Source organism: Leptopilina heterotoma, unplaced genomic scaffold (assembly GCF_015476425.1).
Source record: "Leptopilina heterotoma isolate Lh14 unplaced genomic scaffold, ASM1547642v1 Lhet_197, whole genome shotgun sequence".
NCBI lineage: Eukaryota > Metazoa > Arthropoda > Insecta > Hymenoptera > Figitidae > Leptopilina > Leptopilina heterotoma.
Genome location: NW_025110913.1, coordinates 748277 through 762939, shown reverse-complemented (window position 1 = coordinate 762939; position 14663 = coordinate 748277). Strand labels below are relative to the sequence as shown.

General features: G+C 27.6%; 3 protein-coding genes across 4 annotated transcripts; 1 reads left to right on the top strand and 2 right to left on the bottom strand.

Moving 5' to 3' along the window:
- Positions 1 to 90: 90 nt before the first annotated feature.
- LOC122500981 (85/88 kDa calcium-independent phospholipase A2) lies at positions 91 to 6627 on the bottom strand. Its single transcript, XM_043610171.1, has 3 exons — positions 6119 to 6627; positions 5325 to 5415; positions 91 to 3223 (listed from the first exon to the last, which is right to left on the bottom strand). The coding sequence occupies exons 1-3, from the start codon at positions 6337 to 6339 to the stop codon at positions 1148 to 1150; spliced, it is 2388 nt and encodes a 795-aa protein (XP_043466106.1). The 5' UTR covers positions 6340 to 6627; the 3' UTR covers positions 91 to 1147.
- Positions 6628 to 6787: 160 nt separating this feature from the next.
- Positions 6788 to 8605, top strand: LOC122500985 (protein chibby homolog 1). The gene is made up of 3 exons (XM_043610175.1): positions 6788 to 7212; positions 8198 to 8313; positions 8464 to 8605. Exons 1-3 carry the CDS (start codon positions 7029 to 7031, stop codon positions 8551 to 8553), a joined length of 390 nt encoding a protein of 129 aa, XP_043466110.1. The 5' UTR covers positions 6788 to 7028; the 3' UTR covers positions 8554 to 8605.
- A 14-nt stretch (positions 8606 to 8619) lies between these two features.
- LOC122500980 (DNA topoisomerase 3-alpha) lies at positions 8620 to 14599 on the bottom strand. Of its 2 annotated transcripts, XM_043610170.1 has the most exons (12): positions 14247 to 14599; positions 14006 to 14185; positions 13535 to 13878; positions 13338 to 13456; positions 12917 to 13263; positions 12001 to 12289; positions 11422 to 11920; positions 10964 to 11309; positions 10311 to 10887; positions 9897 to 10164; positions 9233 to 9525; positions 8620 to 9091 (listed from the first exon to the last, which is right to left on the bottom strand). In XM_043610170.1, the coding sequence occupies exons 2-12, from the start codon at positions 14084 to 14086 to the stop codon at positions 9051 to 9053; spliced, it is 3204 nt and encodes a 1067-aa protein (XP_043466105.1). In that variant the 5' UTR covers positions 14087 to 14185; positions 14247 to 14599; the 3' UTR covers positions 8620 to 9050. The 2 variants fall into 2 exon arrangements, with proteins under 2 accessions (XP_043466105.1, XP_043466104.1); XM_043610169.1 differs by having other exon boundaries at positions 14006 to 14599.
- Between the last annotated feature and the right edge of the window lie 64 nt (positions 14600 to 14663).

Below are 14663 nucleotides of genomic sequence, written 5' to 3'. Positions count from 1 at the left end.
AACAAAAATCAAAAATGGCACCCAAATTTAAACTTATATATAATATTTTCAATACATTATAATAATTATTATATTTTTCTTATTTCATCATAAGAAAAATGTATTGTCAATGGCTATAAAATAAAACCTATTATTCTTTTACGAAGAGAAAAATATTTGTGCTTGTATCAATAAAACAAAAATAGTTTTTCATCATTCAATAGATAATAAATAATGCAAATAACGATTCTTTCTTTCGTTATTTTATCAATAATACCTAAATTATTAAATGTTTAAAAAGATTTCTTTAGAATCGTGAGATTTGTTTATAGGAATAATTTATATTCTAGGAGAATTTAATTTTTAGTGATAGTAGTAAAAAACACTTTTCGAGATTTTTTCGAGCTGATTTTTTACAAAAGCGTGCTCATTTATGGATTGTAAAGTTAAAATAATTGTTTCATATTTCAGTGAATTATGAATTTTAGATGAAATTGAGATCAAAACTGATTTATAAAATAATCTAAATTATTTTTTTTTTAATTAATTGGACTCGTAAATACTAATTGGTGAATGTCAACAGTATTCAGTATTTCAATTAACTAAGATTTAATAAAATTATTTCTTTATAAGTTATTTTTAGATTATTAATTATTAACAATAGATTATTAATATAATAACTAATTTAACAAATATTATAATATTAAATGATCCACAAGTTCCGAAGTTTGTCAATATAAATATTTTCCAAAATTACTGACTTACAACTAGAGAAAAAAACAGAATCTATTATTTTTTTTAAATATTTAGCGCAATATTATTTGCAATAAAATTTGAAAAAATAAATAAATTTGATTTGATTGTTCGAAACTTTTGGGAACATAATATTAAAATATATGTATTATATATTACAGAATAATTAATTGTACAATAATTAATAATTAATAAGTTCGAAGAAAAAATCAGATAAAATCAATTAGTTTAATTTTTTTTCGTGTATTATGTGCTTGAATTCGAAATTCGTAAATTATGTAATCTTCATGATAGTAAAGTATGAAAGCATTTTAATATCTAGTAAAAGAAATCTTTGGGCATTTATCAATTATTTGAATAATTATTAAACTATTGAACCTGATTGTTTAAAAAATGTTCACTATGCAGCAGGCAATCAAAAGGTGCCTTGAGCCATTGAATTCATGACGGCGGCTAATTCTTTAATTTGATCCCTATTAGCGTGCATAAAGGCCTTAGCAGTCCATATCATTTCAGCTAAAACAACATCACTTTTCTCATCCATGGCAACTTCCTTCGTCAATTGTGGATTGAAACGATAATAAGGAACTCCAATCATCGAACACCAAGTTCTCGCACGATCAACAACTCGTCCATCGCTCGATGTTGCTTGATCAACCAGCAAATGTCCAAGCGTTGAAACACCCATTGCCAATTTCGCCGCATCCCACAGACCTTCCGGTTTGAAGACATCAATTTCCGTCAATGGCGTCACTGGTATTAATCCAGTTCCAATTGAAACCACCACCGATAATGGAACAACCTCATCATCCCTGCCAGTCGCTTTCAATGCCAAATTATACTCATAAATTTCCGTCATTGCATCGAGTGTTGGATTATTAGCAATTAATCCACCGTCCAAAAATCTTCCAAAAGCCCTAAAGTACGATGGCGCAGCTCCCGTGGCTCTTGCCGCTTTCCACAATAATTGCTCCTTCGGTTCAAGTGTCTCCTTAAAGTCAGAACTAGTCGGAACGTTCATCATTATACTCGGCGACATATAATTACGAAACAAATGTAAATCCACCGGTTTACGATCGGCAAGAACGCCAGTGATCATCACCTTTAAACCGTTGATATCCGTCATGACTCGTTCAGCACCAAGGCATTCTTTAAGAATTTTCTCAAAAGGCTCACTATTATAAGGTCTCATACCAACGAACGCCTCCTCCTTCAAACGAAAATAGAGAGCTTGACATTCCCTCAAACTCTTTCCAGCAGCCAAACCAAGCGCCAAAATTCCACCCGTCGACGTACCAGCGATCCAATCAAAATAAGCCACAATCGGTTTACCCAGCACCGATTCCACCTCAAGGAGAGTTTGCACAAGGACCAAACCACGAATCCCTCCACCATCAAGGCACAATAATCTTCCACCCCTCAATGGCGTTCGTTTCTTAGACGCCAATTTCTCCATACTCGCAACGTACAACATTTGATCTAAAACTGTACGCGGAACCGCAGTCGGTGGTTCCGGTGGTGCGACTCCATTATAATCCTCATCATATTTACAACCATTGTGACAACCAAATGTATTTTTCTCACAACGCTCAGCGCCCACCGCATCGAGAATGTATAAAATTTTACTCCCATCATTACTATCGACTTTCACCAGATGACGTGGTGTTTGTTTGAGCCAATTTTTCGCATTTAAATCAGCCATGAAACCAATGAGAATTTGAACAATTGCTGGTGTTGCTTCGGTGACGGCAATATGTAACGGAGTGTTACCCTCGTCGTCGGTGATATTAACGTTAGCCAAATGACTCAATAGAGCAACGACACATTCTAATCTTTTTCTTTGCACCATAATGTGTAATGCAGTGCGACCGTGAAAATTCAGTGCATCGATATCGCAATTTTTTTCAATCAAGGCATTAATTACTTCTCGACTCACTGACCAATGTAAAGGTGTACCGCCAAATTTCATATCCTCTGGATAGAGAACATTAGGCTTTTTGTGAAGAAAATCACCGACATAACCGGGACTCGATGGCTGACCTTCGGAAGCGGGAATATTCACATCGGCTCCAATTAATAAAAGAGCTTTCACACATTCTGGTTTGTCGCTACGACAAGCAACGTGCATTGGCGTATGTCCCTCGTTATTTTTACTATTTAATGTATTAGGAAGACCTGAACCCAATGCGGTTATAATATCTTTCGCTGACGATGCTGCATAATGATAGACCGTATTTCGATTGTTGTCCAAATGTTCAAGAGAGCTTTTTGCGTCGATTAGCATTTGTACGATTTTTAAATTATTTGTCTGTATGGCTACCTGAAGGGGTGAAACTCCTGATTCTGGATCGCTGCTGTTCAACTGACTGTTTACAATGTCATGTGAGAAGGCTTCGTAGAGTAATAGATGGGCTGACAAATGGGCCAAATTCCAAGTTGGATGCTCCACCAGTGTGCTGCATAACCTCTGAATTTTTCCTGTATTGCTCAACTGAAAATAAAAACAGAAAATTATTTATTACAATCCTATTCTTCTGATCTTTCACTGATTTCTAAATTTAATTATGTAAAACTTGAATAATTACGTTAAATAAATATTCAAAAACTTCTTGTTTATTTTTATACGGGAATAAAATTTTTAAAATGTCTATTTAAAACCTTCTGAAATTTAATAACTTCTAAAAATTATAACTTTAATTCTCTTAAAATTCAATTATTTTCTACAATTTTTAATCAAACGTCTTCTCAAAATCAATTATTTTTAATAATTTTCCGAAATTTCTTAGAGAATTCAATTATTTAAATACAACTAAGAATGTTTTCAGGACCTTAATTTTTGTCAAATAAATCTGTTTATATTGTGACCACAATATAAACAGATTCATTATTTAAATACAAAAATTCAGTTCTTTATAATGATTCTAACTCTCCATGTTTTTTAAGTTATTAATTAATTTTAAAAAAATTATATTAAAGAAATTCTTAAAATTAATTTTTCAAAATTATTTTTAAAATAATTTATAAAAGATAATAGTTTTTCAATCATATAGAATTGAAAAATTTCCAAACAATTGCAATTTGGTAAATTCTATTAAAAAAATAATTGAATTTTTAAAGAATTTTAATTATTAATATAAACGCGATTTCTTCAAAATTTTAATAAATCTAAAAAAGTCATATGTTGTTAAAATGTAAAAAAATAATTTGTAAAAAATTTTAATATTATTTTTTGTATGTATTTCAATTTTTGGAAATTTGTATTTGAAAATATTGAAAATAATTGAATTTTAAAAAATTAGAATGCAAAAAATTCTAAGAATTACTTTTTTCAAAAATATTTCAATATAATTTTTATGAAGCTAATTTTCATTAATTACCATTTTTAAATTTAAACTTGAAGATTTTTCATTAAAATTTTTGAGAAATCAATTATTTTTAAAATTTACAATTAAAATTCTTTTAAAGTTTATTTTCAAAATTTTGTATTAAACACTTTAAAAAAAATCAATTATTTTCAATTTGATTTTACAAAATTTCAATTATTGAAACTCTTTTTTATTGTAAATTTTGAAAATTTATTTATTATTTAATATTTATAAAAATAGAATGAATTGTTTCGAAGAAATTATTAAAATTTTAGAAAATAATTAAATTTTATAGAAATATTTGGAAATATTTGAATTCTTCTGAGAAATTCAATTAAAGATGTTTTGAAAATAATTGAATTTCTAAAAAGAATTTTACTATTTATAAAAATAATTGAATTCTTGCGAAGAATTTTAGCAAACATTAAAACATTAAATTGTTTTCAAATTTAATTTCACAAAATTCTAAAAAAATACCAATAAATAATTATTAATATTAAAAAAATTTGAATCAAAATTTTTTACAGAATTAAATTGTTTAGAATTTTCAATTAAAATTGTATTCAAAATTCAAATCTTCAAAAAAATCCATTTTGGAACCTTTTGAAATCTAATTATTTCTAAAAATTTCTATTATAATTTTTCTAATATTCAATAATTTTCAAGAATTTTTTACCCAGATTCTTTTCTAAATCAATTATTTTTAATAAATTTTTTGAGAATTGAATTATTCAAAAAATAAAACTGAAAGTTTACTTAAAATACAATTTAAAATTAAATTGTTTTCAATTTAATTTTACAGAATTTTGATTAATCAAAAAAATTTTAATTGAATATAAGTTCAAAATTTTCAAAAAATTACTAATAAATAAATAATTACTATTAAAAAATTTGATTCCAAATTTTTCACAGAACTAAATTGATTCGAATTTTTAAGTGAAATGTGGAAAATTCAAGGGTAATTTACGTTTTCAAATATTTTCAAAGTTCACCAAGTACTTGATTTTTTGCAACAAAAAAATAAATAAATAAAAATTAAGTCAATTTAAAAAAAATGATTCGACTGTAGTTATTTTCCACACTTTATAAATCGAAACAACAATCATTTTATACCAATAAAGTAGAAAAAGTCGGATTTTGTAAAATAGTAAAAAAAAGTCATATTTCGAGACCTGTAATAGTTCAATAACAAATTATGATTTAAAATAAAAATTTTTTTATAGTTACCTCTCTGCACAACTGCACCAGAATTGGAACTTTATCCTTGAAAATAAGAAATCGTGTCTCCGTAATTTCCAGATTTTGCGAACGAAAGAGACTGTAGTATTCCACAAGAAAATACATGAAAATAAAAATATTAATTAGACACGATTTCGGAAAATTTCAAATAGTTTCTAATATTCTAAAAATACTTTCTAAATATAGATAAAAAAATAATACATAAATCGAAAAAGCAAATTATAACAATTACTTAAATAACAAGGAATTATTTATTCTTATCAAAAAAAGTTAGATAACGCAGTTAATTTACAACCTCAAGGTTAATATTTAAATGTATTTTATTTTACAACAAAAGATATTTTAAACATAAAAATTAACAATGTTACAAACTACTATTCAATTCTTTTTCAAACAAACGAACTTTTTGTTTCTAAAACAAGAGATAAATTTACATTTTTTTTTATATTGCACTTTTTTATTAGAAAAAAAGAAAAATAATTGAATAATTAATGCCAAGACATACAAGTTACAAGTTGTGATAATAATGTATTCAAATTTTCCGGAATTAATTTTTTCGAGAGATAGACACAAAGAAGGATAATTAATTTTCCTATCACTATATACTTATCTAATATTTAAATATTATAAAACAGATAAGACACGACATTTAATTAAATCTTATTTAAATTTATCAAAATGAATTTTCATGTATAGGAAAAATTATTTTAAAAATTAAAAAAGTAAACAAAACTATTGTAAACTATTGTGACAAAATATAGAAATAAAAATATAAAACATACCTATAAGCTTGATGTAATGTCTCGGTACAAGGTCTATGAAGAACAATTTCATATTTTTCCTTATATTTTTCTCCAGGATCGTATAAAACAACTCCATCCTCTCGAGCATGTACTTGACGACTTCCGTACTGATCAGATCTAACCTCTAAAACAACATCTTCGGCAGTTTCGACGAATACATTTCGCAGCATATTGCTGGCAATATTCCCCAGCCACGCCATTGTTGTTAAAGTGAATATTTAGAATGACTGATAAACTATAAACGTCAATGCGATCACAAAAAAAATAAAGCAATCAACAAGACACGACAGTAATTTGCATATTCAACAAAGACCGCTTTATAAAGAGGCAAAAATGTTTGCACGTTACTTGTTCATTCAATATTTACAATAAACATGATTTAATAAATTAAAAAACAAGTGAGGAAAACTTTTATAACAGAATAGTTAAACTTTAAACACACATATTTAGACTTTAAAGGAAAGAAATGTGAAAAAAATGTGACATCACTTGGATCAATGACAGACCGCCAATTTTCAATATATATGTGTCAGCTGATTGTTTACAGCGCCATCTTTAAACTCTGTCGGTAAAATAGAAAAGTTCCTAATCGATCGAAAAGACAACTGTCAAAATAGTAAACAAACAAAAACTTTTAAGTTTGTTTATAGTTTAGTGTTTATAAAGTGTGTAAATAAATATAAATTTAATTATTTTTTTATATAGGGACTGAGAATATAATTCTAATATAGAGATATCTTTATTTTAAGATAAACTTTTAATTCATAAATTTTAAAGTAAAAACAAATATTAAAAAAATATAACCTAAAACTATTTTAATAATTTGAATATTTCGAATAATTTCAAAGAATATAATTGAAATAAAAGTCAAATTTATATTCTTATAAAAATGCCTCTATTTTCATCTAAATTTTCACCTAAAAAAACTCCATCAAGAAAGGCTCCCATATCATTATCAAATACAGATCTCAGTCCCCAGAGGTTGGAAAAAGAATTAGGACCTGAGGTTGGGCCCATTAGAATTTGCTTGGGAGAAATGCAGGCAGTTTTTGAAAATGGAGTATGGATTCCTGGTGAGAATATCTATTTTCTTTAAAAAAAAAATTTAATTTTCCAAATTTTAAAACTCAAATTTTCATTTAATATCACAGACTTCGCACTCAATAAAAACTTCAATTATTTTCCAAACTTTTAGAATTAAAAATTTTTAAATTCTTCAAAAATTCGATTATAGGTTCAAAATTATTATAACTGTAATTTATTTTTAAATTAATTCTTATTCGAAAGTTCTACAAGAATTCAATTATTTAAATACAAAAATTAATAATTGATAGAATACCTGATTGTTTCTTAAAATTGAATACTTAAAAAGAATTTTATCAAAATTTTAAAAATTAATCAATTTCTTTCAAAGAATTTTATGAAAATACTTAAATAATTAATTTCTTTAGAAAAAATTTCTTGAAAATTGTATTTCAAAAATTTTGGTTTTATATTATTTGTATTTGAATTATAAGAATGATTTCAAAGAGTTTCATTAAAATTGTATTGGAAATAATTGAATTCTTGAGAGGAATTCAATTATTTTAAAAACTTTTGATTTTATATTATTTTTATTTGAATTATTAGAATGGTTAAATTAAAATTGTATTGAAAATAATTGAATTCCTCTGAATAATTTTATTATTTATGAAAGTAATTGAATTCTTAAGAGGAATTCAATTATTGTCAATACAATTTTAATTCAATTCTTTGAAATCATTTAATTATGTTCAACAATTTTATTTTAAATTGTTTTTATTTGAATTAATTCAAAGAATTTTATAAAAAATTTATTTAATTTTTTCTAAGAAAATTTCTTTATTCCAACTACTAGTGAATTTAATAAAAATTCTCAGAAATAGGAAAAAGTAGCTTTTAGTATTACAAATTTAAAGAAAGTATTTAAGTAGTAGCTAATCGTAAGAAAAGTAGTAAATAGTTTTAGTAGATGAGTGCGAAGCCTGATATCAATTTAATAATTAAACAATCATTTAATATCAATTCTATGAATTATAGAATCGGGAGAGATCGGAGGTACTTTTAAGGAAAATGAAACGTTAAAAAAAGAAATACAACAATTAGAAGAAGAAAATAATTTGCTGAAACTAAAATTTGAAATTGTATTAGACATGGTAAAAATAATTTTTGAAAACTGCACATTTAAGCACTCAAAAAATAAGCACTTTAATAAATATTTTGCAGTGCACTAAATAAAATTTTAAAGAATTTTGCACCAAATAGAAAGGAAAAAAAACTAAGTGGACAAATTTTATTATTTTCAGTTAACGGAAGCAACAGCAGAAAGTAATTTAGATAAAGAAGAACTTGAAAAACTAAAGAGTCAATTATCCACTAAACGTTCTAGTGCTTAAATTATTAAATTTTAATAAAGAAAAAATATCGAAACTCTTTTAAAAAATTAATAGGACAGTCAATTATTATATTTTAAATACTTTATTACGAAAATAAAAAGAGGTACTTTCACTTTTACTATATACAGTATACGCACATTATTAATATCAACAAGAAAAAATTCAGAATCATTGTATCTTAATGAAAAATTGAATGAATTTGAATTATTTTGTAATATTTTACTTTAAAGTAAATATTTCTTATCGATAAAGAATTAAAAATTTTAACTGTTTAAACGATAGTTAAAAGTATTATTCCTAATTTATATAAGGCACAAAATCGTTTTAAATGTATGTATGTCTTTTTACCTAATCACAAAGATTATTATGCTTATTATTTCTGTATTTTAATAAAACTTGTCTGTATCACTTGATTATCAAAAATTCAATTAATATTTTTACTTATAAAGTATTTAAAAAAAAAGAAAACAAAACTGTAATGTACCTTTTGTAACACTTCAATCTCTTGCATTTCGAGGACATGTTTTCTTCGTATGACCTGTAACAAAATGAAAAGAAAGAAAAATAATGTATTTTTTATACTAATAAATAAATAAATTTAATGAAAATGAAATTAAAAATTAATTAATTAAATTTTTTGATTGAATGAAGTATTATTGGATATTTAAAATTATCGTACCTTCAGTTCCACAAACTCCACATTTTCTTTTAGCTCCAGGTGCTCGAGGTTTCCTCGGCGCACCTCCACCTCTTCCTCGTCCTCTTACCGAAGATGATTCTCCCCATTCACCACCACCACCTCTGTTGCCCCAATTTCCTCCTCCATCGCCGCCTCCATCATCATCACCTCCATAATTCGTATTTGTATTCGTTTCGTCGGCCCATTGGAAAAATTTACAAGAACTTTGCATTCCTTTCGGACATGCATAGAATTGTCGTCCTTTATTCGGTCCCTCCTTCTGTACTGTTAATCTACAAGTAAAATTTTTACATAAAAAGAAATTTCGTTTTTAATAAAATATCAAGGTTGGCAAAAAAATTCGATTTTTAATTCAATTATTATAATAATAATTTAATTATTTTCAATTCAATTTCACGAAATTTCAATTAATTTGATAATTCGTTAATAAATTATTTTAAAACATATTCAAGTACTTTTAAATAATTGATTAAAATTTCTCAGATACATATTTTTTTCAGAATTTTAAATAAAGTTATTTAAGACTTAAATAATTAAATAATATTTTGAGTAAATATTTAATTATTATTTCTTCAAAATAATTGAAATTTTTAAGAACATTTTGTTTAAAATCTTTTGAAATTTAATAACATGGATAACTTACTTTTTAGCTGGTTGACCACAAGTACAATTAACATTGTCACCAGATGCATTAAAATTACTATTGTTCGACCAATTTGTCGAAGGGCCTGGTGCATTGTAATTATTTCGCCAATCATTTTGTCTATTTTGATTACTATTACTATTATTAGCATTTCTAGGAGGTGGAGGTGGAGGTTGAGCCCCAGTGCTATTATTTCCATCGCTAGATGCCCACATAAAATAATCACAACCAGATCCTTGTGGTTTGGCACACTTGAAAAATTGTCGACCTATTATAAACAGAAATTTAAATTAATTGTGACTCCACACAAAGAAAAGGATCAAGATTGCAAATCCCTTTCTTCGTGTCGCTTCATGAATTATAAATTAATTACAGATCGATATTATGTTAAAATTAATAAACTTTTTTAAATACCTTGATTCACTCCTTCCTTTCTTACAGTTAGTTGAACAGCAGGACTGTGACAATTACATAAAATTGAAGAACCATCATCAAGATTTCCCCAAGTTGTTGTACTATTATTTAAATTGCTATTTGCGTTGGATGCGACCATTCCGACGTTTGTTCTTGGTTCTTGATTATTTCGATTACTCTGACTTGGCCGTACATTTTGCTGTCGCATATTATTGGTTTGGCGAATTTGAGCTGTATTATTTTGATTCGATCTCGGTTGTTGTGACATAAATCGTGAATTATTCGTATTGCTATTGGTGGTATTATTTCCCTGACTAGCTGAATTAATTTGATGATTTCTTTGCGTACTACTGGAACTTTGATTATTTCTTTGTGTACTACTGGAACTTTGATTATTACTACTACTATAACCTGAGTCATTTGGCCGTCCGGTATTTCGAACATTGTTTAATTTGATCTCCATATTATCGTTGAATATCTCGTCACAACCACCGATACATGTCGTGTACTCTATACCATAACGTGGCATTGCACCCGATTTGAATTTAAATTTCAATTTGTGCATTCCTCCTGGACACTGGAAATTTATATTTAGTTATTAATAATTTTTGATAGTGAAAAATTTTTATTTCCCAAAAATTGTCTCTACTTACTTGATTGCATAATTCGTCTAGAACTTGGACATTTTCAACGGCCAAAGGTAACCAGATAGCGTTACTACAATTCGGAAAATTCATACAACTTATGTATTTTCCTTCTTGATTTCTTCGATCTTTCATTGTCATGTCAAAACCACATCTGGGACATTTCAAAATTGTGGGATTCATCACAACATTTGCAATTTCAACGTCAGGTGTGGCCACTGGAACATCATTGAGATATTCAGCGAGAGAAGTATCAATTAAATTGGCACGTTCCAAAGCGATTTTAAAAACGTCTCGATATTTATCAACTTGCCGCGTGAGAACATCGTTTGGATTCTTTTGACCCTCGCATATTCTGCGAAAAAGAAATTAAATTAAAAAAAATATTAATTATATTTGAATCGGAATATCATAAAATAAAAAAACAAGAAATAAAAAAAGGATTAAGAACAATAGAAAAAACTTACAATTTCAAATCATTTTCAAGTTCAGCTCTGAGATTTGGTTTGGACATTTGAAAGCCCATTCTGTCATAGCCCATCACAAGGCCAATACCCAATTTTCCGGGCATGAAATGTTGATTATTCGTTAGACCAACGTATTCTCGTTTTTTTATTGTTTCAATATGTTCAGCATGCGTTGCATCGGTTCCAATTCCATGTTTATCCATTAAGGCAATTAAATCGGCTTCGGTCAATAAACTAGGCGGTGATGTTGTCTCCTCTGGCATTTCAATACTAGTTGGACAAAAAGTTTGTCCCTGTTCATACAAATGAATCTCTTTGGCATTCCATTTTTCATAAACATACACATCTAAATAGTTTTTTGCAATAATTTGCAAACCATTGGCGACAAATTTCTCTCCGGCAATGTCAATGTCAACAATTGTCTCTTGACCCTCGGCATTTTTTGCAACACACGCGAGAAAATGTCTCACAACAAACTCATAAACTTTTGCCTCGTTTCCTAAATTTTAAACATTTTAATCAAATGTGACTATAGAAAAAAGGTACCGTAAAAGACAAAAAAAAAAAAAAAATACTCACCATGGAGACCATTAGTAAATTTAATTGGATGAATCGGTGGATGGGCTTGATCACTCTTTTTCCCCTGTCTAGGATTAATTCCATCTTGTAACACTCGCTGAGCAAAATCTCCCCAATTTCCGCTCTCTGTCTGTTGTTGTACAAGTGGCTGTAAATTTAATTCCTTGGGAAATATATTTGTCTCAGTACGGGGATAACTAATGAAACCCTGAGTGTAAAGTTTCTCTGCAGCTTGCATTGTCTCCTTTGCGCTGAGTCGAAGTTTTCGAGAGCCCAATTTTTCGAGTTCCTTAATAAACATTACGATTTGATTCATAAAACAATAATTTAACATTATGGAATAAAATAAAACAGTACGAAAATAAATGTACAAAAAGAAACAAAAACAGGGTTGCCACAAAAAATTAATTTTCTTTTTCCCTGATTTCCAGACAAAATTTTCAATTTTTCCCTGACCCTAAAGAGTATTCTGATTCACTCTAAAAAAATGATTAGATACTCAAAAAACTGTTCTATTACATATATTTACGAATTTTTTTAATTGTAAAATTATTCGAAAACATCAATAAATTCTTTTTTTAAATAAATATTTAATCATTATTATAAATTTTTGATAATAATTGAATTTTGGAGAAGAATTTTATTATTTTTAAAAATAATTGAAATTTTGACGAGAATTTAAAAAAATGTTTGAACATAATTGAATTTCTGCGAAGAATTTTATTACTTTTGAAAATAATTGAATTTCTGCAATCATTTGTAACTTTTCAAAAATTAAATTTTTTCCAGTACTTTAATGAAAATCCCTGACTTTTTCCAGATTTCCCTGACCAATTCTACTTTCCCTGACTTTTCCCTGAATTTCCTGACCTGTGTCAACCCTGAAAAAATACCAAAAAAAAAAACAAATACATACAACAGTGTCCAATGGTAATGGTCTCCACTTGCTTTTCGGTTTACTCGTTACTTTTTCGACAGTTGCCAAAGGATTTTCCTGACACATCTCAAAAAGAACTTGGCAAGGTAATTTTTCAAAAAGTCTATTTCGCCCCCATCTGAATTCAACGTAAAGATCATTTCGCTCATCCACCACTTTTATTTTCCAGTAAGGTTCCGGTTGAAATCGTTCAATCGCAAGGAATCTTTCCACAACGAAGCCAAGAGTTGGAAATTGACAACTTCCATAGCTAATTAACATGTCAGCTAATTTTTGCGGAAAGACTTTTTGAAGTCGTAATGTTTGAAATCTAGTGAATGCCGCTCCTAGACAAGTATATTACGTAATTAGAAATTAAAAAAAAAAATAGGAGAAAAACCGAAAGAAATTTTTTTTTTACCTATTCGTAAATCTAATTCACTTCTCACGTCAACAGCATCACTGACTGCTTTATTTGGCTCACCGAGAGTTGCAAGAGCCCTGTTTATCGACTGATTCGTAATTTCAGAAAATTTCGCTCTGTAAATTAAGTAAATGAATAATTTCTCCCTTTATAGTATTTAAAGTAGAATTTTAGTAATTATGAATTATATTTACCTGTAAACGGAAATATTCGGTTTGATGGCAGTGCATACTTTAATTATTTCAAATCCTATATTCTCTCCCTCTCTATCACAATCCGTCCAAATAATTAATGCATTACAACTTCTCACTTCTCTCTCCAATGTTTGTTTAATTTTGGTAAAGTCTTCGGGACATTGTTTAACAACAGGAGCTTCGAATAAACTTAAAGGATGACAACCGTGCCATTTTCGATAAGGTCCCACAAATTCGTAAGTTAATAAATGTCCCGAAACCGATGTCATCAGCATTTGACAATTTTGATTCCATAATTGTGTATTGAATTCGTAGATCTTATTAAATTTTGATAAACCCTCTCTCTGGAAAAATAGAATCTTTATTCTTTTGATGTCAGAAAAAAATAGGAAATCATTTACAAATTCATATAAATAGAAATTTGAATTAATTTGTACAATAAAATAAATAATGTAAACAATTCAAACTTACCCATCGACTACCACCACGAGAAATGCAATTTGCTATGTTTTTCGCAGCATCATTTTTCTCAGCAACATTAAGAACCTTCATGACTTTTTGATCTTCTTGACGATTCAATGTTGAAGTAAAACAAATAAAATACCGTTTTTCATTAATCCTTTTTTGCCCATTAAGCAATAATCTTGAAAACTGTGAAAGAGGTATCATTAAAAATTATTCTTTTCACAGTTTTGAGGTTATAAATTCTTACATTATGAAAATTTGAAAACTAATGTAAATATTAATTCCTCATGGAATTGGGAAAATTCTTATTAACTTCATTAGTTAAAAACTGATGTATTTTACGAAATATTAATACTTTAGCACGTGTATGATTCTGTTTGACAGTTAAAAATACTTCACAACTTTTTTTATCAATAGCGTTTTTGTTTGAACTCGCTTGTAAGAATTAACTATAAACAGTAATATTAATTTGTTAACAAAGCTTTTAGATACATTTAAAAACACATCACAAAATAAATAAAAAATTATAAACGACATAAACATTCAAGCTTCCAACGAACGGCGGCAAAATAAATTTAAACATAAACATAACCAAACAAATTTTCTTTCACTGTTTTCACTTGCTCAGTTGGTATATAAATTAACATAGATTTTAATCTTACCG